The 27,304-nt window shown below is 47.2% G+C and overlaps 2 protein-coding genes across 3 annotated transcripts; one reads left to right on the forward strand and one right to left on the reverse strand.

Moving 5' to 3' along the window:
* Nucleotides 1-371: 371 nt before the first annotated feature.
* On the forward strand, nucleotides 372-10,879 carry CNTD1 (cyclin N-terminal domain containing 1). The gene is made up of 7 exons (XM_004608806.3): nucleotides 372-540; nucleotides 4,541-4,616; nucleotides 4,844-5,012; nucleotides 6,282-6,444; nucleotides 7,466-7,610; nucleotides 8,383-8,479; nucleotides 9,049-10,879. The coding sequence occupies exons 1-7, from the start codon at nucleotides 372-374 to the stop codon at nucleotides 9,217-9,219; spliced, it is 990 nt and encodes a 329-aa protein (XP_004608863.1). The 3' UTR covers nucleotides 9,220-10,879.
* On the reverse strand, nucleotides 10,351-25,399 carry BECN1 (beclin 1). 2 transcript variants are annotated; one of them, XM_055133392.1, is made up of 12 exons: nucleotides 25,128-25,399; nucleotides 24,876-25,004; nucleotides 23,155-23,222; nucleotides 20,729-20,787; nucleotides 19,987-20,077; nucleotides 19,717-19,853; nucleotides 19,371-19,565; nucleotides 17,147-17,293; nucleotides 15,702-15,851; nucleotides 13,579-13,639; nucleotides 12,525-12,667; nucleotides 10,351-11,298 (listed from the first exon to the last, which is right to left on the reverse strand). In XM_055133392.1, the coding sequence occupies exons 2-12, from the start codon at nucleotides 25,000-25,002 to the stop codon at nucleotides 11,130-11,132; spliced, it is 1,347 nt and encodes a 448-aa protein (XP_054989367.1). In that variant the 5' UTR covers nucleotides 25,003-25,004; nucleotides 25,128-25,399; the 3' UTR covers nucleotides 10,351-11,129. The 2 variants fall into 2 exon arrangements, with proteins under 2 accessions (XP_054989367.1, XP_054989366.1); XM_055133391.1 differs by having other exon boundaries at nucleotides 20,690-20,787.
* Between the last annotated feature and the right edge of the window lie 1,905 nt (nucleotides 25,400-27,304).

Consider the following 27,304-nt stretch of genomic DNA (forward strand, 5'->3'; position numbering starts at 1 on the left):
GGGACGCTGGGAGATGTAGTCCCTGTTCCCGTGTTCCGACTGAGGGAGCCGCTAGGCCTAGGAAGGGCGGGGGGTGGGAAGGAGGGGGGGGAAGGAGGAAAGCGATGGTGCTTTTTGATTGGCTAGAAAGGTGGGCGGAGGAAAGCAGCGTTGCTTTCCGATTGGCTGAGAGATTCGTGCCGTTGGGGCGGGAAAAGATTGTGGTTGAGTCGACGCGGAGAGGAAATTGGGTTTTCCTCACACTTCAGACGAAGACAAACACCCCGAAGGGAGCGAAAACCTCAGAGCGGGGCCAGAAGGTTCCAGAGAGAAACCCGCAGGGTCGGTTTATTGAATCCAGTGAGCCTCTGAGCCTCCACTGACTTCTGAAAATGGACAGACCGCCGAGGCCCAGACAGGCCGCCCTCAGTGACTTTCAGTTCGGGGTGGTGGCCACTGAGACCATCGAAGACGCTCTTCTCCACCTGGTGCAGCAGAATGACCGGGCCGTGCAGGAGGCCGCGGGCCGCATGGGCAGCTTCAGGGAGCCCCGCATCGTGGGTGTGGAGCCAGGGCCGGCGAGGCGGGTTTCTGGGAGCCAGGGTTCCGTCAGGGAAGGTGCCGAGCTAGAGCCTCAGTTTCCTTCACGCTCATCCATTTCGTCAGCGCCCACTCTGTGTGCCAAGTGCCGGGGAGCCGGGGGTGAATCGACCCCCTACTCCCTACTCTTGATTTCCTCAGGAAGTGCTGCGGCTCCCTGAGGGCCACCCACATACACCATCTTGGCAGGCTAGGGGGACCCATGTGCAGGGTACAGAGTGTGTGTGTGTGTGTGTGTGTGTGTGTGTGTGTGTGTGTGTGTGTGTGTGTGAGAGTGAGAGAGAGAGAGAGAGAGAGAGACAGAGAGAGAGAGAGACAGAGAGAGAGAGAGAGAGAAAGAGCGCCACAGAGCCACATGCCAGTCTGTTATGGTAGAGGTGGGGCCTCCAGGTATCAGGGCTTTTGAAGCGAACCCCCAGGGCAACCCCCAGGGCAAGCAATGCTGGGTGGTGACTGCAGGAGGAAGGGGAACAGCATTTCTCCCCAAAGGGACCAGGTCACAGGAGCCGACCTGTGTGGGAGTGTGTAGGGTTATCCAGGTTGAGTGGAGGAGTGGTCCCACTCAAGGAAGGGAAAATAGGAGACATTCCAATGTGTGGATCTCTGAATGCCACGGTGAGGAGTTGACACTGAGCTAAGTCAGTAAACAAGGCAGGGACGGTTTTTACATATGGGAGTTACAGGACTGTAACTTTGTTCTCAGGAAACGTTAGTTTGGAAAGATAGACTGGAGTTGATGGGAGAGAGGCTATGTGTTAGTAGTTCAGGTGATAGGGCAAAGAGACCAGGATGAATGAAAAATAATTTTTTGGGGGGGTGAGGTCACACCAATTGATGCTCAGAAGTTACTCTAGGCTCTGCACTCAGGAATTATTCTTGGTGGTGCTTGGAGGACCATATGGGATGCCGAGGATTGAACTTGGGTCGGCTGCGTGCAAGGCAAATGCCCTACCCACTGTGCTATCGCTCGGGCCCATGAAAAACAATCTGAGGCCAAAAAATCCAGTTCTTTTTTTTTTTGGGGGGGCACACCTTACAATGCCCAGGGGTTATTCTTGCCTCTGGACTCAGGAATTACTTCTGGCAGTGTTCAGGGGACCATATGAGATGTTGAGAATCACTGATCAAATTGAGGTGGCTGCAATAAGGCAAGTGTGCCTTACCATCTGTACTATCTCTCCCCAAATCTTGAGTTCTTTAGTGGATAGGCAGAGGGTGTTTCTCAGAGGTAGAGTATATTGCTTTGTAAGTGTGAGATCTTGGGTCTGATAAAAAGGAAAAGAAGGTGATGACAAAGATATAAATGGGAATATATTGGTGCCATTATGAGAAATATACATTAAAAATTAAAACTGGAGGAAACCTGACATTTTTGTGAAAGATTTTAGGCTTTGTGTTTGGATCTACTGAGTTTTGGATGTTTGCAATTCATCTTCAAGATGGTTTATAGCAGATTTTTAAAAATGTAAGCCAGGTCAGGCCAAGGATTTGCTTCAGTGGTAGGTCTCTTGCCTTGCATGTGTGAGGCCCTGGGTTTGATCCCTTGCTACTGCTACTATTACTATACGATGATGATGATGACGACTACTATTACTACTATATTAATAAAAAGTAAGCCAGAAGAGGAGTTAGCACTAGAGATAAAGGCTTAATGAGTTATTTTCTCAATGATGGTGTTGAAACTAGCAGAGGATTAGCTTCTAGAGAAAGCAAAGAGAAGAAAATCAAGGACAATTCCTGGGAAACATTTTGTGGGAACTGGAGTAGGAAGAAGAGAAGTGAAGAAAAGGAAGGAAGCCGAGAGTGTCTGGGGAAATAGAAACAAGAGGAAAATTTCCTTTCGGAAGCCAAAGGGAAAGTTTCTAGAAGGATAAGGTTCAGCTGTTTCAGATGCTTTGGGAGTGTGAACAATGGGAATGAGGATTTCAAAAAGACCATAACATTTAAGGATTTGGACATACTTGCTCACCTTTGAGATAGTCATTTAGCAAGATGGCCAAAGTCAAAACCAAATTGCACAACACTGGGGAATAAATGTTGAAGTGGAAGAAGCAGGCTTTCAAAATGAACAGTGATAGAAACTAAAGAGCACAAGTTCTAGTTTAAAAGGACAGAAACAGAGGCTGGAGCAATAGCACAGTGGGTAGGGCATTTGCCTTGCATGCGGCTGACCCGGGTTCGATTTCCAGCATCCCATATGGTCCCCTGAGCACCGCCAGGAGTAATTCCTGAGTGCAGAGCCAGGAGTAACCCCTGTGAATTGCCAGGTGTGACCCAAAAAGCAAATAATAATAATAATAATAAAATAAAAGGACAGAAACGGGCTGGAGCAATAGCACAGCGGGTAGGGCTTTTGCCTTGCACGCAGCCGACCCGGGTTTGATTCCCAGCACCCCATATGGTCCCCTGCGCACCGACAGGAGTAATTCCTGAGTGCATGAGCCAGGAATAACCCCTGTGCATTGCTGGGTGAGATCCAAATAGAAAAAAAGAACAGAAATAGATCTTTTGTTAACAATAGATCTGTGTATATTTGTAAGTACTGGAGATGGACCAGCACAGAGAGAAGTGCAGCTTTCATCAATTCCAGTGAACCCAGGCTCACTTTTCATTTTCTTTTTCCTTTTGGAAGGGGGATTTTGGACTATATCTGGTCATGCTCAGGGGTTACTCCTGGCTCTGCTCTCAGGATTTCCTCCTGGGCAGTGCTCGGGGAACATATGGGATGCCAGGGATTTACTACCACTCTGGCTTCCCAAGTTCACTTTTCTTGACAAATTAAAATGGAAAATAAGGGCTAGAGAGATAGTACAGGGGTTATGGTAAATTCTGCAATCCCCAGTAGTGTATATGATGTAGCCCCACTGGGTGGGGGGAAAGGAAATAGAAACGAGTGCCTACATTCTTAATTCTAGGAAATAAAAGAACTTGCTAACATCACAAGTATGTGTTCTAGGGCATTTTTGCTTAATTGCTTCAACTAATTCTTTACTGCATTGAACATGCTAGCAAAGATTTAGTTTATGTAATGGTACGGTGTTGATAGCTATAATATCAAGTAAATGATTAAACTATCTAGCTTGATTTATATATTTCTTCCTTAGAAAGTCAAATTTTCCCTGAAGACATGGTAATTAATAATTCTTTGCTCATAAGTGCTAAAAGCTCTTGGTTATGCAGGAGCATTTTTGTTGAGAACTTGTTTCCACTCCCTAATGATACTGCAAACTAAATAAAATTCTATCTGGGACTGTACTTTCAAAGAGAAATAGAGGCGGCTTAAAATCTTGCCAAGGCATCTTGTCATTCCCACTTCCCAAAGATTTTCCTTCTCTGCAAAACTGAACTGTGTAAATGGCCACAGTAACAAACATGCTCCTGGGGAGAGGCTCAGCCACCCCAGATTTACCCAACAAACTGGTGGTGGGAAGATGGTGTTCAGCTGTAAGGTGAATCGTGTTTGTAAAGCAATGGGAGTTCGCCAGAGGGTGGTTACTAAACAAACAGTATTATAAAGAATACTGAAGCACCAGGAGGGACCTTTCTGTTCCTGTCAACATTCCACTGAAAACAATATAGAGGTTAAGGTTTTTTATCTAAGACTCTCCCTTGAAGATGGGGGGTCCCAGCATGGTGTAGAGGCCAATAAGATCAGCTGGTATGTTTGTGTGTAGCTGGCCAAGTCTTTTATCAGCTGAGACCCACAGGAAGGCTCAAGAGTCTCTAAGGGGAGCTTGGTGAGCCTTTGTCTTTGGCATTCAATCAGCCTCCTTTTCATGCCTCTGATCTGCCTACTGGCAGCAAAAAGAACCAAGCTCAGCTTGAGTTGTTACAGTCTCATCTTTCTCACCTCCTGACCCTCTTCCTTTGGCCTTGTCATTCCTTTCACACAATGCCAAGAGTTCACAGAGTGGTTTTGGTTGCATCTTGTGAATTAGGCTCTTCTTTCCTGTTTTGGCAGAGTTTATTTTTCTCCTGTCTGAACAATGGTGTCTGGAGAAATCTGTGTGCTACCAGGCCGTAGAAATCCTAGAAAGGTAAAGCCCTGAGCATAAAGCCTTTGTGAATTGGTACCTCTCAGAATAGCTAAGATACCCATAAAACATAGCTCCATACCATGAGACTTGATTTTGCACTATTTCTTCTCTTGTTCATGTAACTTTCTTAGCCAGTGATTCATTTTGGAAAGGATAAACAGTTTGAAGCACACAACCCCTTTAGTTTGAATGAGTGTGAACTGTTTACTCTTCCTTTCCCTTTATAGGTTTATGGTTAAGCAGGCAGAGAATATTTGCAGACAAGCCACAATCCAGTTGAGAAATAAAACAGAGACTCAGAACTGGAGGGCTCTGAAAGAGCAGCTTTTCAACAAGTTTATCCTGCGCCTTGTGTCATGTGTTCAGCTGGCGAGTAAACTTTCCTTTCATTACAAAGTAAGGATCTGGGGTTGTTCATGGGCAACTGAATGTTAGAATCAAGCTCATCCAAAGTTGACTGTGAAAAACTTACTCCTAGGCTAGGTAATACTACTCATGTGGAAATTCCAGAGGGTAATAATACTTCCGAAGCATACCTCCTCCACACACAGACACACAGTCACACATAGGTGGTTATTTAATAGCCTTCATTTCTGTTCCCAAACTATAATTGCTGGACAAATGCCATCATTCACACAGGTCACCTTTCTTTCCCTTGGACTCAAGGGCTGTTTACATAAGATGATTGAACTGCCAGTGTACCTATCAGTCTCAGAGGCAAACTATAATGTTTATAAAGGATTAAATGTTTCCTCATCAATACCCAATGCCTACATGGTAAAATATCAATTCAATAACTTTTTGGTTTTGTGCCACACCTGGTAGTACTCAGGGCTTACTCCTGGCTCTGCACTCAGGAATAACTCCTCACAGGCACAGGGGACCATATGGGGTGCTGGGGAATCAAATCTGTGTCAACCTTATGCAAGGCAAGTGCCTTAGCTGCTATACTATTTCTCCAGACCGCCCCCCCCCCCCAAGTATTTTTATTTTCTATGGCCAGATATCCAGCTGTACTAGATGTAACTATCATGGTTACAATAATAAAAATCTTGAATTCTCAAGGAATTATCTAATGAGATGACACACAGGCTAATAATGTGACAAAGTACTTTTGATTAATGTAAATACAGAGGGTTATGTACCTCATCAACCTTGGAAATCACATAAGCATATTTAGAGAAAATTACTACTTTTGTTTGTTTTTGGGTTACACCCAGCAGTGTTCAGAGATTACTCCTGGCTCTACATTCAGGAATCACTCCTGGCAGTACTCAGAGGACCGTATGGGATGCTGGGGATCAAACCTGGGTCTGCCATATACAAGGCAGGCACCTTACCCATTGTACTGTCTCTCCAGTCCATAGAGAAAATTACTTCTTGAAGTGGGGAGGACACAAGAAGAAGAACAGAACTTAAGAAGTGAGGAGTGGGGAAGAAAAGGAGATAGACATCCAGGAAATAGCATATGTAGCCAACTGGGGGGGCTGCAGTGGTTTGGGGGACCTCAGGTACTGACATATGACAAGCAGAGTATAAAGGGGAACTACCAAGAGAGATGAGATAAAGGCATGAGCTGAATTGTGAAGGATTTTGTATAATATGCCAAAATATTTGACCTTTATTCTGGCACCATTTTTTCCTCCCTCTGTTTTCTTTGCTCAGATAATTAGCAACGTTACAGTCCTGAATTTCCTCCATGCTCTTGGGTATTTACATACAAAAGAAGAACTTCTGGAATCAGAGCTTGATGTTTTGAAGTCCCTAAACTTCCAAATCAATCTGCCTACTCCCCTGGCATATGTGGAGCTGCTCCTGGAGGTCTTAGGTACTTTATCAACTGTATTCATGGTATGTGGGTTTGAGTCTTCTATAGCAGGCAACAAGGAAGTATCCACGGAGTTGGGGCTAACAGCAAAATACATTAATGAGGAATAGAAGAAAGCCCAGGATGAATGAGGAGAATATTCTATCTGGTATTTGTCAAGGAAAGACTCAGCGTGCTGGAGCGATAGTACAGTGGGTAGGGCATTTGCCTTGCACGCGGTCGACCTGAGTTTAATTCCCAGCATCCCATATGGTCCCCTGAGCATTGTCAGGATGTAATTCCTGAGTGCAAAGCCAGGAGTAACCCCTGAGCATTGCTGGTGTGACTCAAAAGGAAAAAAAAAAAAGGAAAAGCTCAGGTCTCAGCATCTGACCTCCATTTGAACTCACTAGGCACTCTAGTATTGCAGAAAAAAATTATTTTAATGTTTGGGGGGCGGGGCTGGAACGATAGCACAGCAGGTAGGGCCTTGCATACAGCCGACCCAGGTTCTATTCCTCTGCCCCTCTCGGAGAGTCCGGCAAGCTAGCGAGAGTATCTCGCCCACATGGCAAAGTCTGGCAAGCTACCCGTGGCATATTTGATATGCCAAAAATAGTAACAAGTCTTAAAATGGAGACATTACTGGTGCCCGCTCAAGCAAATCGATGAGCTATGGGATGACAGTGATAGAGTGAAGTTTTGGGGCTACACCCAGCAGTGCTTAGGGCTTACTCCTGGCTCTGTGTTCAGGGATCATTCCTGGATGGGCTCATGGGACCATATGGGGTGCTGGGAATCAAATCTAGGCAAGCTTACCTACTGTACTCTCTCTCCAGCCCCAGAAAAAAAATGATATTGTTTGGGAGTAAACAAAGGCACTGATTGGATATATTCTGTGGATGAGGTTGCTCTCTCTCTCTTTGCCCTTTAAGACTGACCTCTAGCTAGAAATTTCTTACAGATCAGAAATTTCTTACAGACAATTGTGATTTAGAGAAGACCCACATTATGCTCTTTACCATGTCCTTACTCTATCTAGGATACAATGGCTGTTCGGTTCCAGCCACACAGCTGCATGCAACTTGCCTGACTCTACTTGACATAGTCTACCTTCTGCATGAACCCATATATGAGAGCCTGCTGAGAGCTTCAATCGAAAACTCCACACCCAGTCAACTACAAGGGTAAGGAAGAGTAGGCCCTTCCAGAAATAGGAAACATGCCACAAGATTTTGGGGAATGGAATTAACCTAGCAAAGCATCCAGTACACAGATATCCGCACAGTTCTAGTTGCCTGGTGCTAATTAAATTCCAGTGTGTTGGTTGGATACAGATGACTGAGTCCAATCAGAAAGCCCTAAAGGCTTTTACCTTTAAATTGAAATGGCTTCAGGTAATACACTTTCCCCTCCCCTCTAGTTCTGCCTTTATTGATGCTAATAACTAAAATTACCGAAATACTTTTAAAGCCAGTCACAGGATTGCAACTTGGACAAAAGTCTCTGATTACTGTAAAGTCAGACTGGTGTAAAGCCTCAGATACATCTGTTAGGGAGACAGATGCAACAACAAAAGGCCTATAACCATTCAGACATGAAGCTCATATTTTAATCCCTCTGAGTTGGGGGAGAGCCGCTGGGGGATTTTTTTACATCTAAAAAAATTTCAAGGGGGCTGGAGCAATAGCACAGCGAGGAGGGCGTTTGCCTTGCACGCTGCCGACCTGGGTTCGAATCCCAGCATCCCATATGGTCCCCTGAGCACCGCCAGGAGTAATTCCTGAGTGTAGAGCCAGGAGTAACCCCTGTGCATCGCCGGGTGTGACCCAAAAAAAGAAAAAAAAAAATTTTAAGATAATCAACATAAACAACTCATAGTTGAAGTTCTATGACCCTGGGATTTAGAAGATCCAGTTTCATTCTAGCTCCAAAATTAATATGGTTTTAATTATTTAGGGAAAAGTTTATTTCAGTGAAGGAAGACTTCATGCTGTTGGCAGTAGCAATCATTGCAGCAAGTGCTTTCATCCAAAACCATGAGTGTTGGAGCCAGGTATGCATCACTGAGCAGGACGAGCCTGGGCAGAATTCATTTAATAGAAAGCATTCGCCCATCAGTTAAAGAAACCGGAAGACAATCTATGAAAGATAAGTGCAAAGACCCAGAATCATGATGAACAAACATTTGGGAAGAATAGGAAATGGGAGGGAAAACTAGGGTACAGTAGGCTTTCCTCCATCAAAGCTGGAAATGGAGGCTCAAGCTCAGCTTTTTCATTTCCCTTTATAATTATGTTAATAAGTCCAATAAATATATCCACCCAAGTAGAAAAATGTCAAGGCCCAAATACCACTTCTCATATTTCACAGACTGTATCTCTAGCAGAATGAACTGTCCAGCAGAAATTTTCCATGCTAACACTATCAAGGCGAAGGTATCCTAATATGATTTGAAGATTAGCAAACACTGGGATCTGGATTTAATCTTGTCTGAGTTCAGAGAAACAAACAAACAAAAAAAACCTTACATTTGGCTAAAGAGAACGACTCAAGCAATGTGTCTCTTGTGCACTGAAACATGTTGAGATTATTTAGTAATAAGAAATATGTCTGTTTCTGAAGGTTGTGGGCCATTTGCAGAGCATCACTGGCATTGCCTTGGAGAGTATTGTGGAGTTCTCTTATGCAATCCTGACTCACAGCGTGGGAGCCAACACTCCGGGGGCAAGGCAGCCTATTCCTCCCCACCTGGCGGCCAGAGCTCTGAGGGCGGCTGCTTCCTCCAACTCATGAGGCAGGCGGAATCTGCCAGCTATAAACAGCCTTCCGTCACTGCACCCAGTCCTCCCTTTGTTTACTTTCATACTCAGGGTACAAAAGTTCCAAATTATCTTTTGAACTGTATTTTGTGTTCCAATTTCATGCTTATTTTTCTGTCTGCATCAGAGCTAAGGCGAATAGGCATGTCCTTTTTGCCCTATCAGAGTCAAAAATTGGAAAAAGAAAGAATATTTGTGAAGTTGTTTTATTTTTTGTTTTGGTGCCAAACCTAGTGGTGCTCAGGAGCTATGCCCTGCTTGGCTATTTGAGAGATCTCTCCTGGAGGTGTTCAGGAGACCCTGTGCTGGGGTTTGAGTCTGGTCCTCTGCAAACAAACTATGTACTCCAGTCCTCTGAGCTACCTCTCAGGCCCAAGTGGTTCTTTTTCTGTTTATGGTATTTATGGCTTTTCTTTAACTGTTAATTTTATTCAGAGTTAACTAGAGGGGCTGGCACAACATTACAGCACAGGTAGGGCATTTACTTTGAACGCAGCCAAACTGGGTTCAATTCCTGACAGCCCATATGTCCTGAGTCCACCAGGAATGATCCCTGAGTGCAGAGCCAGGAGTAAGCCCTGAGCTGTGGGTGTGGCCCCCAAATAAAAAAGAGTGAACATCAGACTTGTAGATTAGTATTATTTAGGGGTTCAAAAAACATAACCATCTGGATGACTTTGCCTGAGCATCAAGAGACTTCCCTTAAAAGTTAAAAGTTAAAACATGGGGCTGGAGCAATAGAACAGTGGGTAGGGCATTTGCCTTGCACGAGGCTAACCCAGGTTTTGATTCTCAGCATCCCATATGATACCCTGGGCACTGCCAGGAATAATTCCTGAGTGCAAAGCCAGGAGTAACCCTTGTGCATTGCTGGGTGTGACCCAAAAAGAAAAAAAAAGTTAAAACACTGTTCTATTACTGAAGCCTATGCATTTGGTGCTTTCTATACAGCTATTTATTTTCATTCATCTTTTTAGAGTGAAAACTAGTCCATCTCCAAACATGTTTCATCAGGATTTCCATATATTTGTCCTTGAATTCAATTCTCCCAGAACACAAAGTGTACTCTATTGTAGTTAAAGAAAAACCCAACAGTGCACCTCTGGACAGTTATCAGATTGCAGTATATCTTTTATTACAAATAATTAAATCTCTCCATAGTGTCTCAGACAGCATGATACACCATTTCATGTCTATAATACAGACTACAGTAGACCTCCACTACTAGAGCCCAGAGAAGTGCTCAATTTCAAGATGCTCATCATAACACATGGTGATGAGGCAAACCTTTTGTGTTCTTCATTTGACTGTCTCACACACTCCATCGTATATATCAGTGGAAACAAATTTTTTTTTTCATATTGGAAATGCAGGAAGTTGAGAGAGATAAAACCCAGTGAAAACACACCAATCTTAATTCAACTCAGTTTAAAAAACGACAACAAAAAAATTAAATTAGTTTTGAGGGGAGAGGGGAAAAAAGGGCATGGAATCAGGAGTGAAAGCTGTAACAAATGCTGGTAGCTATGTCATGTTGTAGTTTTGGAAACTGTCACGATATTTTAAAATAAAGTGGCTTTTGTTAATATTTTTTTCTTTTTGGTATTGTAAACATGTGTTTTATAGTACCCAAATTTTAAAACTTTTCTTTTTGGGTCACACCTGGTGATGCTCAGGAATTCCTGGTTCTGCACTCAGGAATTACTCCAGGCAGTGCTCAGGGGACCATATGGAATGCTGAGGATTGAACCCAGGTCAGCTGCGTGCAAAGCAAAAACCCTACCCATTGTACAATCGCTCTAGCCCCAAAACTCTTTTCTCCTCCACTCCCCAAATAAAATGTAAAGCCTTTAAGGCAAAAATCCCCCTAGGGAAAAAATCAAGTTACTTATTATAAAATTGTGAAGATACCCAAGCAAGACCCCACTTAAGATTTGTCAGCATGAATTTGAGAGCTTTTGTCCACTGTTCCTCAGAGTTAAACTGGGTTTTGATGGAATAGGAGCCGCCACTGCCTCCTGTGTCTTCAATCTTTCCTTTCTCCACATCCATCCTGCAGAAAGACACAGCAGAGGCTCATTAGTAACAGATCTGAGTTGAGTCAGTTCAGGCAAATGGGCAGGGATTTGATCATGGGACCATTCACGTCATTTTATCCATTAAAGAACTCTTGGCGACGAACGGTAGTGTATTTTGGATTTGCTTGAAAGCCAAAAATCAAGAGGGCTGTCACAAGAGCCTCATTGTCACTGCAGAGTACAGGGACAAGACACACACCCAAACAGATGAGCAGCCTGGAGCAGAGGGTAAGTGAAGGATATAGTGCTCCTCTGTTTTCCTAGGCTTCCCTGAACTCTTGGAGAGAGGGGGGCAGAAGAAAAGGAACACTTTGTTTTGGGGTGCTAGAAACAGCTCTCATGAACGAAGGTCTCCATCCATCATTGGACTCTACAAAATCTGACCAAAAGAAGCCTCATTCCAGTATATTTCCAAGGACTTCAGGGGAAAACTTTCCTGAAATTGGAGAGAGGGCTTGAGTTCCATGCCCCAAACCATCTAAGATGATGTTTATTTTCTCTAGGGAGCAGGTGGGTCACTTTCTGTCCTACATGCAACACTGATCAGTCCTTGCTCAATAGTATCCTGTAATTTTGCACCATCTGCTGCATTTCTATTTATACTAAGTTAAACTTCCATTCTTTTTGTTTCCAGGCCATACCCAGCAGTGCTTGGGGCTTACCCTTCAAGGGGCTTGGGGAATCATATGCAGTGCCAGGGATCAAAGCCAGGTCAACTGTTTTTGGTTTTGGTCTTTTTGTTTGGGTCACACGTGGCGGTGCTCTGGGATTACTACTGGCTCTGCATTCAGGAATTACTCCTGGCAGTGCTCGGGGAGCCATTTGGGATGTCAGGGATCGAACCCGGGTGGAACATATGCAGGAAACACCCTACCCACTGTACTATCACTCTGGCCCAAAGCCGGCTCAGCTGTATGTAAGGCAAGCGCCTTCCCGCAGCACCATCCCCCTGCCCTCTGATTTTTGTTTGTTTTTGTTTGTGGGCCACACCCGGCAATGCTCAGGACATACTTCTGGTTCTGCATTCAGGAATCACTCTTGGCAGTGCCATATGGAATGCCAGGGATCAAACCTAGGTCAGTTGCATGAAAAGTGAATATCGTCCTGCTGCACTATCGTTCCAGCCCTACCTCCATTTTTACTATACTGTTCAATTTGGTCTTAATAAATTTAAGTTAATTAAGCATTGGGGAATACTGACCTGTAAGGAAGACAAAAACGTGTCTCGCCTTTCTCCACCTCTTCTTTGAACTGCTGCACACAGTCCAGGAAAGCCACCATCGCATGGTCAAACTTGTTGTCCCAGAAAAATCGCAACCCCCCTGAGCAGTATAATGGCAGCTCCTGCCCCCAAAAAAAGAAAACTAGCTATGCATATGGCACCAAGATAGGTTACCTCTGCTTGTTCCTGTCCTATTAACTGTTAATCATGTTCTGTCTTTAATCCATCAATGGGAATGGATTAAGTGCCTTCCACACAGGGAATCCTTCCCCATAACAGTGCATACTTCCTCCTCTGGGCCCCTGTCCTTTTTCAACTTTAAGTCAGAACCTAATTTTCCTTTATAGGTCCCAAAGAACTGATGCTAAACTACACAAGAGTAATTGGCTCTTGTCAATTCTTTGTTTTGGGGGCCACACTTAGCTGTGTCGAGTGCTTACTCCTGACTCTGCTCAGGGATTACTCCTAGTGGCATTCAGGGGACCATATTGGTGCAGGGGATTTGAACTCAGGTCAGATGTGTAAGGAAACACCCTCCTGGTTGTACTCTCTCTCCACCTACCTAATTTTCTCACTTTAACGCAGAAACTCAATGTGTTTATTAAAAATAAGTCATTCTAGGGCCAGAGAGACAGTACAGGAGTTAAGGTACTATCCCAGAACTGGAGCAAACAGTGCAGCGATAGGGCACTTGGGGCCTACCCAGGTTCCATTCCAGGCATCACATATGGTCCCCTGAGCACCACCAGGAGTAATTCCAGAGTGCAGAGCCAGAAGTAATTCCTGGGCATTGCTGGGTGTGCCCCCTGCCACGCCTATTCCCTTCCCTCACCAAAAAACAAAAACAAACCCCAAACATTTTAGATCTTCTGGCACCAGCACCCACTGGGGAAGCCCCCAACCTCATTCTGCCAAACCTCTCCCAGCCCCCAACCACATCTCTACAAACCTCTCCCCTACGCCCCACCCCCCAACCCCAATTCATTAGGAAAGAACTCTGCATTCTAGTGAAAATGGGAGCTTCCTAGGGTACCTTAGATTTGTCTGTCAGAGACTCCAGATATGAATGGTTTCCATAGGGAACAAGTCGATACCTAAAAAGTAGATGTAGACAGAGATGAACACAGGACTCCTCCTACAGTGATCACTGGACTGACAAAGTCCAAGATTTCAGCCTTTATCCTACATCCAACTACTTTGCATGCAGAAGGCCTAGGTTTGATCCCTAGAACAATACTGAATATTCCTCTGAAAAACAGCTGAGAATGACCCCCAAGGAACATTGGGTATGGTTCCAAGAGGAAAACCAAACCAAGCTCCCCTCCCCCCCCAAAATAAACCAGACAAAATGTAAGGAATTATTATACCTATTTCTCTCACTTCCTGTACACTCTGTCTTAAAGACTGTATTTCCTAAACAAACCACATTTATTACATAATCATCTAGGTCCATTTCATGAATAAATGTTTTGGGTTAAATTTAAAAAATAGGTGTCAGAGAGTAAAACAGGGAAGGTACTAATCTTTTACCTTAAAATCACATGATTTTAACTGAATCATGTGAGATAGACTATCACAAAACTATGATTTGGTTTCAGTTATACAATGTCCCAACACCCATCCCTTTTCCAGTGTACATTTCCTACCACCAATGTCCCCAGTTTCCCTCCGACCCCCTACCCCTTGCCTTTCTCTCTCTCTCATCTCCCCACTCTCCCTCCCTCCCTCTTGTGCATTATGATTTGCAATACAGGTACTAAGAGGTCATCGTGTTTGTTCAGGGCATTCAGTATTTCTGTTAGGAAGGTAGAGCTAGAGTAGCTTTTTTTAAATGGGTGGCAGCTTTGAGGTGTGGAGGTGCCTGCTTCGGCTTCTGGAAGTACAGTGAGGTGGGGGAGGTAGCCCATCCTGACCCCCAAGGAAATCTGGATATTTCAGTCACAAAACCCACATACCCGAATTTTCAGCAAATTTATATCTTGGTGAGGTCCATTCTGAGATGGAGTCCAGCCCGGGGCATGAGAGCAATTTTGGATTCTGGGAACAAGTGGCTTCTGGGGACTCTGTTTGGATGGGCACAAGGCAAAACCAAAAGTAGCTACACTTGTATACAGCTGACCTGGATTTGATCTCTGCCACCGTATGTGGTTCCCCAAGCCCCAACAGGCAGAGTCCTGAGCACAGGGCTGAGATAGGTGTGATCAGAAAACAAAGAAAAATGTGGGCCAGACTGAGCACATAATTTGCATGCAGGAAACCTGGGTTCGATACCTGGCTCAACACATGATTCCCAGAGCACCACTGGGAAAGACTCTGAGCACAAGCTGGGAAGTCCCTAAGTATTATTGGATGTGATCCCAAAACAAACAAACAAAATACAAGAATGTGGTTCAGAGGTAGAGCATTTGCCTTGCATGTTTGAGGCTCTGGGTTCAATCCCTGCACTAGATGATCCTCAAATGCTACACAGGAATAAACCTTGAGCATTGCCAGGTGTGATCATCTGACCCCCTTTCCCCCCCCAAAAAAAAAAAATCACAAACCCCCTGAAAATAGCTTGAGAAACACTAAAGTTGTGTAGACAGGAGATTGCGGAGCACAGTTATAGTCATGTAGCTCAGGGACTGAGTAGAAAGAGCCCTGGGGGTGGGGAGGGAACACCAGATGGGCAGTCGCCTCCCAGTCTGTTAGGAACAAGAACTCCTACCACAATGGCAGCACCAGGCTGCAGATAAAGTTTATTTTAAAATTATATCACACCTAGAGGCTGGTGAGACAGGATAGCAGGCAGGGCACTTGCCTTGCACACAACCAACCTGGGCTCGATTCCCAGTACCCCATATAGTCCCTCAAGCACACCAAGAATAATCCTTGAGCACAGAGCCGGGAGTATGCTCTGAGCACTACTGGGTATGGCTCCCAAATAATACCCTACCCAACAAAGATCATAGAGAAAGGCTTGCTTTTTGTTGGGTGGTTGGTTCTAAGGCTATATTCAGTGATGCTCAGTGGCTACTCCCAGTTCTGTGCTCCAAGTTTGCTCCAGGTAGTAACTGGGGGGGATCATGGGGTGCCAGGGATGAGCCCGGACCCCTTGCAAAGCACAGCATGCCCCCGTCCTCTGAGCTCACTTTCTGATCCAGGGTTGTTTCTTACCTCTGAAATTTCAGACCCATCTTATTGGCCAGGGCATGGAGCAGCAACACGGTCTGGCCCCAAGCAGCATTGATTTCATTCCATTCCACAGGAACACTGGGCAGGCGACCCAACCTGAAGTTATTGATCGTGCCAAACTGTCCACTGTGCCTAAAGAGGGGAGAAGGCCAGGAGGGAGAACCAAAGCTTAGTGACTTCTCTCCTTATTTCCACATTCAGGATCTATTGTACATGGCCAAAATGTGAGTTATCTCCCATCCCCCTGCAGTTCAGAGGCCTAAGCAGAAACTTGGGCAGCAGCTATAAACGCTCTCATAGCCCTCCCTGCAAAACCACCAAACTAAAATTGGTTGACTCTGCTTCCTAAATTGTTGAAAGCTGCCCCCTTCCCTTCTAACTCAGTGCCAGCACTCCTACCTGCCCTGTTTCAGCACCTATGAAACCCCTTGGCCAACAGTGCTGCCTCTGTCCCTGTCCCTGGAATCATCTGCCACTAAATAGGCAGTCCTTCACAGATGCAGATGTAACCTGCCACTTCTGCTGCCTAAAATGCTTCCATGGCCCCCTTGACTATTTATTTTTGGCTTTTTGGTTCACACCTGGCAATGCTCAGGGGACCGTATGAGACTCCAAGGTCTGCGAACCCGGGTCAGCCATGTGCAAGGCAAACATATTTCCCACTGCACTATTGCGCTGGCCCCCCCGCCTTGACTTTTAGACAAGGTCCACATCCCCCAACAAGGTCAACAAGCTCCTTTAGGAAGTGGGAACTAACTGTCCAGTTGCGTATCCAGAGCCAGTCACACACTCCCCTTTCCACTCAACCTCCAGTCACAATAAGCTCCTTTCAAATCCCAAAGCCACCACTCCCACTTTCCTCTGATTTTTAAAAAATTTCATTTAACTTCCCCCCTCTGATTTTCGTACATGATGTTCTCTCTGCCAGGAACAACTCTCCTCCTCTGCAGACTCCCAGTTCACGTCCCAGCTTAAACACCAACCTCCACTGGGGACGACTTTCCGTGCAGCCTTTCCAAATCAGGAAGAGTTCCCCCAGGGCCCCAAGTTTGCCATTAGCATACTATAATACAAGTGTCTATTATTTATCCATCTCTTCCACTAGGTTATAAGCAACCAGATGGGAGAAAGCATAATACTGTTCCCACCAGATCGCTGGCACTCACAGATACTAGTTAAATGGTAATACACCAAAGATAGTAATCCATGTGTGATGCTTTGGGGAGAGAGCCATGTCCAGAGGAGCTGCAGGGCTACCATCTTTCCCTGACTGGGCCCACTCCATCACCAGGGCAAAAGAAACCTAGTTGGAGTCGAGTTGACAATCCTGTCTTGTGGGAGGTGGGCACCCTGGTTTGGAACTCAGCAGCTAAGGCCTGGGCAATGACGGGCTTCCCAGACACTCCGCCCCCTCTGACCCTAATTACCAGATGTGGAAAGTCGCATTAAAGACGTTGGTTTTCTTTAGCTTGTCCAGCTGCATCTGGGCATAACGCATCTGGTTTTCTACGCTCTTCAGCTCATCATCCAGCTCCAGCTGCTGTCGTTTAAATTCACTGTACTCCCTCTGATACCTGTGGGCACCAAGTGAAGGCTGTCGGTTCGAGGCGGAAAGGTCTCTCACTGGCCCTCTTCATGGCTTATTCCAGTGATTACGGTTACGTTAAGTTAGCGCCTCTGTTCTATCTGGCATAAAGTTCATGCAAAGGAATAAACAAGCCAAGTTGTTTCACCTGAGAAACAACTCAGTGTGTTTCAACTTTAGCGCTGTTTACCAGCAGATGAGGTGGAGGGAAGGGGACTAAACACCTCTGCATGGCTGGTCTCTCCAGAAGCGGGGCAAGTGGGATAAAAGCAGTTTCTTCAGGGATGGAGAGAAAGCTTGAAAAACTGGAGCACATGCTTTGCATGTGGGAGTCTGGGTTTGATCCCAAATACCACATGGACCCCCAAGTACGAAGCTAGGACTAGCTCCTGAATACTGTCAAGTATGGTTCAAAAGATTGAAAAACAAACAAACAAACAAAAAACGGGGGGTTGTTCTTTCAAGTACTGGCTACAATTAATTCAACCTTTACAACTCCACTTCTGTATGCTTACTGTCCTTAAATAATTAGGATTTACCATTTCTCTTTTTAATTTTTTCTTTTAAATGTTTGGGCCACAGGGGCTGGAGTGATAGCACAGTGGGTAGGGCATTTGCCTTGCACACAGCTGACTTGGGTTCGAATCCCGGCATCTCATATGGTCCCCTGAGCACCACCAGGAGTAATTCCTGAGTGCAGAGCCAGGAGTAACCCCTGTGCATTGCCGGGTGGGACCCAAAAAAGCGGGAAAAAAAAAAAACCCTAAAAAAAACCTAAATTTTTGGGCCACGCCCAGCAATCCTCAGGGGGTTGCTCCTGGCTCTACAATAAGATATCACTCCTGCCAGTGCTCAGGGGACCATATGGGATACCAGGGATCAAACTCTAGTTGGCTGCATGCAAGGCAAATGCCCTACCCACTGGACTATCTCACTGGTCCTGATTTACCATTTCTAATGTATCACGTTTTTCTACTCTGTGAAAAAATTAATCTTTGGCCTTCTTTTTTGGTTTTGGAGTCACACCCAGCAAAGTTCAGAGGACCATATAGTTCTGGGAATTGAACCCAGGCTTCCTGCATGCAAAGGCTGCACTTAGCCCACTGAGCTATCTCTTTAATCCCTACCTTAGTTTGGGCACTGTGTCTCCTCCATTAGACAAAGGGGTTTCTCAGGTCAAAAGGAGCAATGACCTTTTTTCTATTACTTTGCATTTTGGGCCACACCAAGCAGTGCTCAGGGTTTATTCCTGGCTCTGCATTCAGTGCTCACTCCTGGTAGGCTTGGATGACCATATCGGGTGCCAGAGATCAAACTGGGTCGGCCAAATGCAAGACAATTGCCCTACCTGCTATACTATTGCTCCAGGCCCTGCAATGACACTTTTAAACTAGGAAAAAGAACAAATGTAGGCCAAAAAGCTCGTCTTCCCAGGAGACACTGGGTTTAGCAGCTGACTTGCCCAAATGAGTCCAATTCCCTAGAGGACAAAACTGCCACTTGAGCCCCAGTTTCTCTATTTAACCAACACGCTTCTTTCACTTATGCTGACTGTTCATGTATGATTATCCCAACTACTAGAAGCTGCCTCATTGTCATAATCACATAAAAGTTACAGGCTGTTTTTAATTAATTAATTATTTTTTTTTTTTGGCTTTTTTGGGTCACACCCAGCGATGCTCAGGGGTTACTCCTGGCAGTGCTTGGGGGACCATATGGGATGCCGAGGATCGAACCCGGGTCAGCCGCGTGCAAGGCAAATGCCCTACCTGCTGTGCTATCGCTCCGGCCCCTACAGGCTGTTTTTTAAAATATCAATACAATTAAAAAAAATAACAGTCACACCCATCTTTTTTTTTTTGGCAGGGGGTGCAAAAAATAAAAAATTAATTAAAAAAAACAGGCCACAGACTCTACCATGATTATGTGGTGAAATATGGTCTGCAGGGCTGGGTGCAGACATGCTGAGTGACAGCAGACTGCAACTTACAGACTAACCAGACATGTTTAGCTGGAAGCTGTTTCCTCTCCTGGAGACTCCAGGGCAGGAAGGGGGGATGACTCACTGAGCTTCCTCCTGATCCAGTCGCTCGGCTTCAGCCTGGACCTTCTCCAGATTTTCCGCCACTATCTTGCGGTTCTTTTCCACATCTTCCAGCTCTTGGATCAGCCTCTCCTCCTCTAATGCCAGCTCTTTCAGCTCCATCTGGAGCTTTTCACTGTCATCCTCATTCATTTGCTCCAAGATCTCCAAACAGCGTCTGCCAAAGACACAGGCAGGGCTCTCAGCGGAGGGGACCCAGGCCTCTGTTTAGCAGAGGGGAGCACAGGCCTGGGAAGTGGGGTGGAGGGAACTGGGACGGCGCCTGGACCCAGAGAGCGGTATCTAGGGCCAGCACTGTGGGCACTCACTTGTAGTTCTGACACTCATTTTCGGTGACGTTGAGCTGAGTGTCCAGCTGGTCTAAGAGAGTGTCTGTGCATTCCTCACACAGGGGGTGATCCACATCTGTCTGGCCCGACATGATGTCAAAAAGGTCCCCAGTGACCTGCGAAGGGGGGAAGGTGGGAAATTCAGGGGTGGGCCTGCTCTGGCTATGGCCCTCGGCCCGCCCCGCCTCTCCCCCAGCCCTCTGCCAGCCAGGGCCTCTCCATGCCGTACCCGCATGAAGGAGGACTTGCCTTCAGCCTCCGGCTGAGGTTCTCCATGGTGCCGCCATCGGATGCCTCCCCGATGAGAGTGAAACTATTGGCACTTTCTGTCGACATCATCCTGCAGACAGCCCCCCGCCCCCGGGCCACATGAGGGAGCAGAGAGGCCTCCTCCACCTACTGCAGTGCCAGTGGCGGGGACTCTCAAGCGACAGCTGAGGGGCCTCACGGCGCATACCCCCTCCTAGCCCAACTCCCAAGGGCACCTCTCTCCCAAGGGAAGGCCAAGCAGGTCTTCCACAGGGACACTCTGCGCGAAGGCTGGCCTGGATGAACTAAGGAGGGAGAGGGAGCCATCAAAGCACTGCTGCATGGTGGTGACAGGAGAGTCAGGAGAGCCCATTTTAAAGATGACCCCTACCCCGCCCCCCCTGCCAGCCACCATGACACATGCAGATAAGCAAACGTGAATACTGCCACTTGGTGTTTTACACTCCCCCCCCCACCTCCAGCCTCTCTCTTTGACTCGTGAATCCCTCCCTCAGCATTGCTCAATTCTTTAGCAAGGGTATGACTGTCCCTTCCCACTGTGGAAATGGCCTCAGGACAAAACAGGACTAACAAGGTTATGGGCCTGGGGTGAGGGAATACAAGAGTCACAGGTTAGGTGAGGCGTGATCTTCATCACCTGGCGCTGGGATGCAAATCTGGGTGCGACTAAAACTCTACTGGCCTGTGGCAAGGAACAGGGGGGCTGAGGTGTAGCAGGCACCTGGCTGGGGGGATGAATCTGCGAGAGACACCATCCTGGCGAGTTTCGATAAATGGCTCCTGGGAAGGAAATAGGAAGGCATTAGAATTCTGACAGCACAGGGGTGGAATTGAGTTCCTAAACAGTCTCTCAAAACTATTTGGCTTTAGGGGCTGGGGCAATAGTACAGCGGGTAGGGCGTTTGCCTTGCACGCGGCCGACCTGGGTTCGATTTCTAGCATCCCATATGGTCTCTCTGAGCACCACCAGGAGTAATTTCTGAGTGCAAAGCCAGGAGTAACCTCTCTGTATCGCTGGGTGTGACCCAAAAAGCAAAACAAACAAACAAAAGCCCCCGACTATTTGGCTTTAGCCTTGATTTGAAGTCACAGAATTTGGCAAAAAACCTAAGACTTGTCCATCATCTAGTTAACTCCTGGCTCTGTGCACTAAGAAGGGGATCTATGTCAGGGACAGACCTCAAGAAACCTGATGTGGAGAACAGCATTTCCTAACTAGACTGCACTCTGTTCTGGAAAGTTTGCATTTCCTCAACACTAATTGGAGTAGGGGAGAGAATGCCCTAAATTATGCCCCAGGGGGTTGGGGAGATAGTACAACGGGTAGGGTGCGTGCCTTGCATGCGGTTAACCCAGGTTCAATCCCTGTCATCCCACATGATTCCCCGAACACCGCCAGGAGTAATTCCTGAGAGCAGAGGCAGGAGTAACCCCCGATCATCACCGGGTGTATGATCATCATCCAAAACAAAGACAAAAACAAAACAAAAAATTATACACAAGGGAAATGTCAGATCAGCCCACAATGAAGTTTGCCACAACATAAAATAAAGTTGGTTATTTAAATTCTCAATACTATGATACATGTATAGAACCATGTGATCAAAATGTGTAACCTCTGCCTCTATCTTGTAAAGAAATTTGCCAGAGATATGACAGTTTTGGGGCTGGCGAGATAGTACAGTGGGTAAGGCAGTCACTGCATGTGGTCCCCCAAGCACTGCCAGGAGTGATCCCTGAGCACTGCTGGGTGTGCGCCCTGCCAAGTTTGCATTGCAAGTGCCTGACCCAGGTTTTATCTCTGGCATCCCATATGGTCCCCTAAGTCTGGCCAGGAGTGATCCTTAACCACAGAGAAGCAAGCTCTGAGCTCCATCAAGTATGACCCAAAAACGAGAAAAATTGTGTGTGTGTGTGTGTGTGTGTGTGTGTGTGTGTGTGTGTTAGTGCGCGTGCATGTAAATTTGGGCCACACCCAGTGGCACTCAAGCTGTATTACTGGTTCTCTGCTCAGGGGTCACTCCTGGAGAGCGCAGGGGACCATATGGGGTACAGGAATCAAACCCTGGCCAGCTGGGCAAGGCAAGCACCCTACCTGCTGTACTATCACCCTGGCTCCAAAAGAAAAATTTAAAATCAATAAAATGGCATAAGGCCCAGAGTGATAGTACAGCAGATAGGACACTTGCCTGCAAGTGAGTTCAAATCCCAACACCCTATATGGTCCCCTGAGTCCAGCAAGAGTGGTCCTTGAACAGAGAGCTGGGAGTAAACCCTGACCACTACTCGATATGTGCCCCCACCCTCAACCCCCAGAAAATCAGATGAAAACAAATAAATAAAATGACATTCAGGGTCAGAGAGGTAGTACAGGAGCTAAAGTACTTGCTTTCTTTGATGCAGCTGGCTTCAGTTCAATCCCTGGCACCACATAAGGCACCCTGAGCATAGCCAGGGGTCACTCCTTAGCAGGGCAGGAACACCCCTAAGCATTGCTGGATGTGGCCCTACTCTTCGCTCCCCAAAAAGATATATGCTGTGGCTTTGGGAGATGCTCACAAGATTGGGGATATATTTTGCATGCTGAAGGCCCAGGTTCAATCCCTGGCACTATATGGACCCTCGGGTGCCAAGCAGGGAGTAGCCTCTGAGGGAGATCAAGTATGGTTCAAGAAATAAAATTTTGGTTTTTTTTTGGGGGGGTCACACCTGGTGATGCACAGGGGTTACTCCTGGCTCATGCACTCAGGAATTACTCCTGGCGGTGCTCAGGGGACCATATGGGATGCTGGGAATCGAATCCGGGTCAGCCATGTGCAATGCAAATGCCCTACCCGCTGTGCTATCACTTTAGCCCCAAGAAATAAAAATTTGACAGTCTAGGTGCACTATTTAATAATAAAAAAATTAAATTACATTCTCCAAAAATAAAGACACACTCTTGGGGCTGGAGCAAAGAATGAAGATCATCTTCCCAGATTTTGGAACAAACGTCTCTTAGTAACCCTGTGACCTCAAGCATATCCTGTATCTCCAATGACCCACTGTGTCCCAATCAGTCAAGTATCTCTCATTTTTTATAGATTCTGAACACGTGGGGACTCTAGGGACACCAAGGACCCTGCGGCAATGCAGTATGCTTCATACCTCTCCTGAGTTGGCCTCTTCTTCCTGGGTCTCTCCTGGTTTCACCTGGGCTGTGGCAATTAATGGAGCTAAAAACAAGGAGAACACAGTCAGAAACAGTGCTCTGGGGCCACTCCCAGTGTGACTCAGCTCACAGTGCCCAGGGGCCACTCCCAGATACTCCGTTAACCAGGTTGGCAATTCAGTGATAGGGCCCAAGGAGGTGGTGCTGCTTGGGTTCTTTAGTGTTGGGGACCATCGGCCTCCCTGGCGGAGTATGGGACTCTACAGCACCACCCGGCCATGTTTGGGGCCTTCAGGGTTATCCTGGTGATGCTTGGAAGGCCAAAGATTTGGGGGTCAACTCCTTGTATGAGCCCTAACTCCTGGACTACCTCCCTGGCCCCATATAATTTTATATTTTAAAGAAAACAAAGAAGGGGCCGGAGTGTAGTACAGTGGGGAGGGTGCTTGCCTTGCACGCAGCTGCATGCACCCAACCTAAGTTCCATCCCCAGCATCCCATATGGTCCTCCAAGACAGCCAGGAGTGATCCCTGAGCTCAGAGCCAGGAACAAGCCCTGAGCACAGAGCCAGGAGTTAAGATCAGAGCACCACTGAATGTGACTAAAAAAATTAAAAAGTAAAATCCAAAAAGTTGTGCTGGAACAATAGCACAGCGGGTAGGGCATTTGCCTTGCACCCGGCCAACCCGGTTCGATTCCCAGCATCTCATATGGTCCCCCGAGCACCACCAGGAGTAATTCCTGAGCCAGAGCCAGGAGTAACTCCTGTGCACTGCTGGGTGTGACCCAAAAATAAACAAAAACAAGAACAAAAAAACCCCTAAAAGTTGCTTTTATCGGGGGTCCCATGGATAGTACAGTGGGCAGGGCCTTACACACATCCAACTGAAGTTTGACCCCGCACCCCCTCCCCACTTTACATGGTCCTGAGACTTGCCAGGAGTGATACCTACGCACAGAACCACGAGTAAGCCTAAAATACTGCCAGGTGTGACTTCAAAACAAATAAACTGCCTTTTCAGTCTTTCCTTACTTTTTTTCCTTTGGGGAAGATGGGGTTGGGGTGGCACGCAGGTGCTACTCCTAGTGCGGGACTCAGGGATTATCCTCTTACTTGGGTGGTGCCAGGGATGGGACCAGACTTCCACATGCAAAACACAAAGGACCCTTCTAACCTATCTCCCTGGCCCCTGACTTTTCTTATATCTAACTTCATTTGACTTCTTGGGATTTTTGAGATTCTGTTCCTGTTTACCAGCTGTTAGCCATTAGGTAAGTCCCTTAGCCTTCTGACCCTCAATGTCTCATTTGTGCTATGATGATTATGTTTGTACTACTCCACAGGTATTGCGGACCAAACGAAGCAACGCACGAGAGGCCCTGGGTCTATGAGAAATTCTCGACAAATGATGTGTTGCACCAACACATATATATATACACACACATACTCTAAGTCCAAAACAGCAGTGATAGAAAACTAAGGATCTTTCTTGGGCTGGCGAAAGCTCTCAGTAGTCCACGGTATCAGGACTCCTCCTTGCTCTTGATAGGAAAACGGGGCGCCACAGAGATGCAGCGACTTTGCCGTGCTCACACGCCGAGAATAAGGCCAACACCGAGAGACCCAACACCACCCACCCTCCACTTCCGACGTTCACCTCAGAAACGGCCTCCTTGTCATGATCTGGACCGCCCCTTTCCAAGAGTCTCGCTCACCTGTGAGCTCCTGGATGGTGACACGGTCCAGGATCTTGAAGCTTGTGTCCAGTTTCAGGGGCTGGCTGCAGCGCTGGCACACGAAGCTCACCTGCATGGTGCTGCTGGACGTCTTGGAGCCCTCCATCCCTGCGGCGGTGGAGAGGAGACGGGGTGAGGGCGAACCCTCGGTCCGGGGCGCTCACCTGCCACGCCGGGATCGAGGAGGGGAGTCCCCACCCTCGCCAGTTCCCTCCAGGAGGGGCACCGTACCCGGCGAGCCGGCTTCTGGGGCAGCCCGGGCCAGGGCAGCTCACAGTCCCGGCAGAGAGCGGAGCCAACAGGGCCCGTCGGGGTCCCAGGATCCCTACTGAGGCCCCGGTTCAACCCCCGACACGCTTCACGTCGGGATCCGGAGCCCCCTTCTCTGCTCCTGTCTACCGCGGGGGCGCCGGGGCCTCGGGTCGGCCTGGGACCAAGGCCTCCAGAACTGCCATCTCCCAGTCTCCAGCTACTTCCCGGTCTGCCGATGAGGACTTCCGCCCTGGTCGGAAGTGACGTCACGACGGCTCCCGGGGTTCGGGCGGGCCCCCTGGGTCTTCGGGTTCCCTGTCCCCGCAGCGACCCCTAGAGGCTGAGCCGAGAAGCGCGGCGGGCTGCGGAGGTTGTGCCAAGCAAGATTCCCGGGGAGGAGGAGAAGGGAATCTTGAGGATGAGAGAATGAGACGCCGCTGTTCTCTAATTAAGCTCTTCTGACTTTTCCCCAGATTGTTCTCTGCTAAGTGACTTGAATCTTTCCTGAAGTATCAGGTTTTAAATGTTCCGCCTGAAAGGCCTTTAATTCAAATACCCTCCAGAGCAGGGCCAGAGCCTTAGTACAGCGGATAGGGCGCTAGCCTTGCCCGCGGCTGATCAACCCAGGTTCTATCCCTGAACTCCATATGGTTCCCTGAGCACCGCCAGGCATGATCCCTGAGTGCAGAGCCAGGAGTAAGCTCTGAGCTCCTTCTGAGTGTGGCCCAAAAGCAAGCAAATCAACAAAAAGACCCAAGTAGAGGCTGGAGAGATGACTCCAAGGGCTTTCTCACTTGAAGGAGACCTGGTTCCATCCCCCAGCACCTTGTTATGTCCCAAGTACTTCCACCAGTGACCTCTCCCCATTCTCCCAAGACTGCTGGGTGTGACTCAAAAACAGAGAACAAAAGCAGACCAAGCATACAGTGGGATTTAGTATGTAAATAAACTTGCATTTCAAAGTGATGAGTGAGGTCAGAGTCCTGTAGATTGGTGAGTTAGCTTTTTGTGTTTTGTGGGCCACATATGGTGTTCAGGAACTATTCACGCAATGGTGCCCTCTGACAGTGTTCACTGGAGCCTAGGTGGGCTGTATGCAAGGCTTTAACCCCTGAATCATCTTTCCAGTGAGGTCAGCTGACTCTTCCACTGTTATGTTTACACCAAAAGAAGTTCGAAGTTAACCACCAATTTAAGCATACAAAATATAATGGTTAAAGGTACTAGATAAAAGTATGAGTGATATTTTTTATAAACTTGGAGTGGAGGGGCTGGAGAGATAGCACAGCAGGGAGGGTGTTTGCCTTGCACGTGGCTGACCCAAGTTCGATTCCCAGCATCCCATATAGTCCTCCATGCACTACCAGGAGTAATTCCTGAGTGCATGAGCCAGGAGTAACCCCTGTGCATCGCCGGGTGTGACCCAAAAAGCAAAAACAAAAAAAAAAAGGGAAATTTGGGGACTGGGGTGATAGTAAAGCAGGGGAGCTAGTAAGGTGCTTGTCTTGCACACAACCCACCTGGATTTGATCCCCAGAACCCATAGGGTTCTGGAGCGCCAACCAGAGCGATCCTTGAGCCCAGAGCTAGAAGGAAGCCCTAAACACAACAGGGTGTGTCCCCAAAACAAAAACAAACGAAACTGTGCATTTGGGCCACACCAGTTGGGAGTGGCTCTCAGTGGTCTCTCCCCACCGACCTCCTGAGAAACATGCAGTGCTGTATCCTGAATGTGAAGCACAAGGTTAGTGCTTTATTTGTTTGTTTGCCTTGGGGCTACACCCAGTGGTGCTCAGGGATAACCGCTGGTACTGCACTCAGGAATTCTTGCAGCAATTCTGTACAGAATTCTGGGGATTGAACCCAGGTGCGTCATATGCAAGGCAAGTGCCCTACTCACTGTATAATCTCTCTGGCCTCCCCTCTTTTTTTTTTCCTTCTATGGTCACACTCAGCAGTGCTCTGGGCTTACACCTGGCTCTGTGCTCAGGGTTTATACTGGGCAGGTATCACGAGACCATACATGTGCCAGGGATTGAACCCAGGTTCTGTGTGCAGGGCAAGTGCCCTGTCCACTGTGCTGTCTCCCAGCCAGCAGTGCGTGTTTTGAATGTGTTAGACACTGGGTTCAATTTCCCCATTTTCTCACAAACAGT

This window comes from Sorex araneus, chromosome 3 (assembly GCF_027595985.1).
Source record: "Sorex araneus isolate mSorAra2 chromosome 3, mSorAra2.pri, whole genome shotgun sequence".
NCBI lineage: Eukaryota > Metazoa > Chordata > Mammalia > Eulipotyphla > Soricidae > Sorex > Sorex araneus.

Coding starts and splice junctions, on each gene's coding strand:
- CNTD1 (XM_004608806.3), top strand. CDS start 372: ATGGACAGACCGCCGAGGCCCAGACAGGCCGCCCTCAGTGACTTTCAG. Junction 4,617..4,843: donor GCCGTAGAAATCCTAGAAAG/GTAAAGCCCTGA, acceptor TTCCCTTTATAG/GTTTATGGTTAAGCAGGCAG. Junction 8,480..9,048: donor ACCATGAGTGTTGGAGCCAG/GTATGCATCACT, acceptor CTGTTTCTGAAG/GTTGTGGGCCATTTGCAGAG.
- BECN1 (XM_055133391.1), bottom strand. CDS start 25,002: ATGGAGGGCTCCAAGACGTCCAGCAGCACCATGCAGGTGAGCTTCGTG. Junction 19,854..19,986: donor ACCTCAGCCGGAGGCTGAAG/GCAAGTCCTCCT, acceptor CCCCCTTCGCAG/GTCACTGGGGACCTTTTTGA. Junction 11,299..12,524: donor CGTTTTTGTCTTCCTTACAG/GTCAGTATTCCC, acceptor GTCTTTCTGCAG/GATGGATGTGGAGAAAGGAA.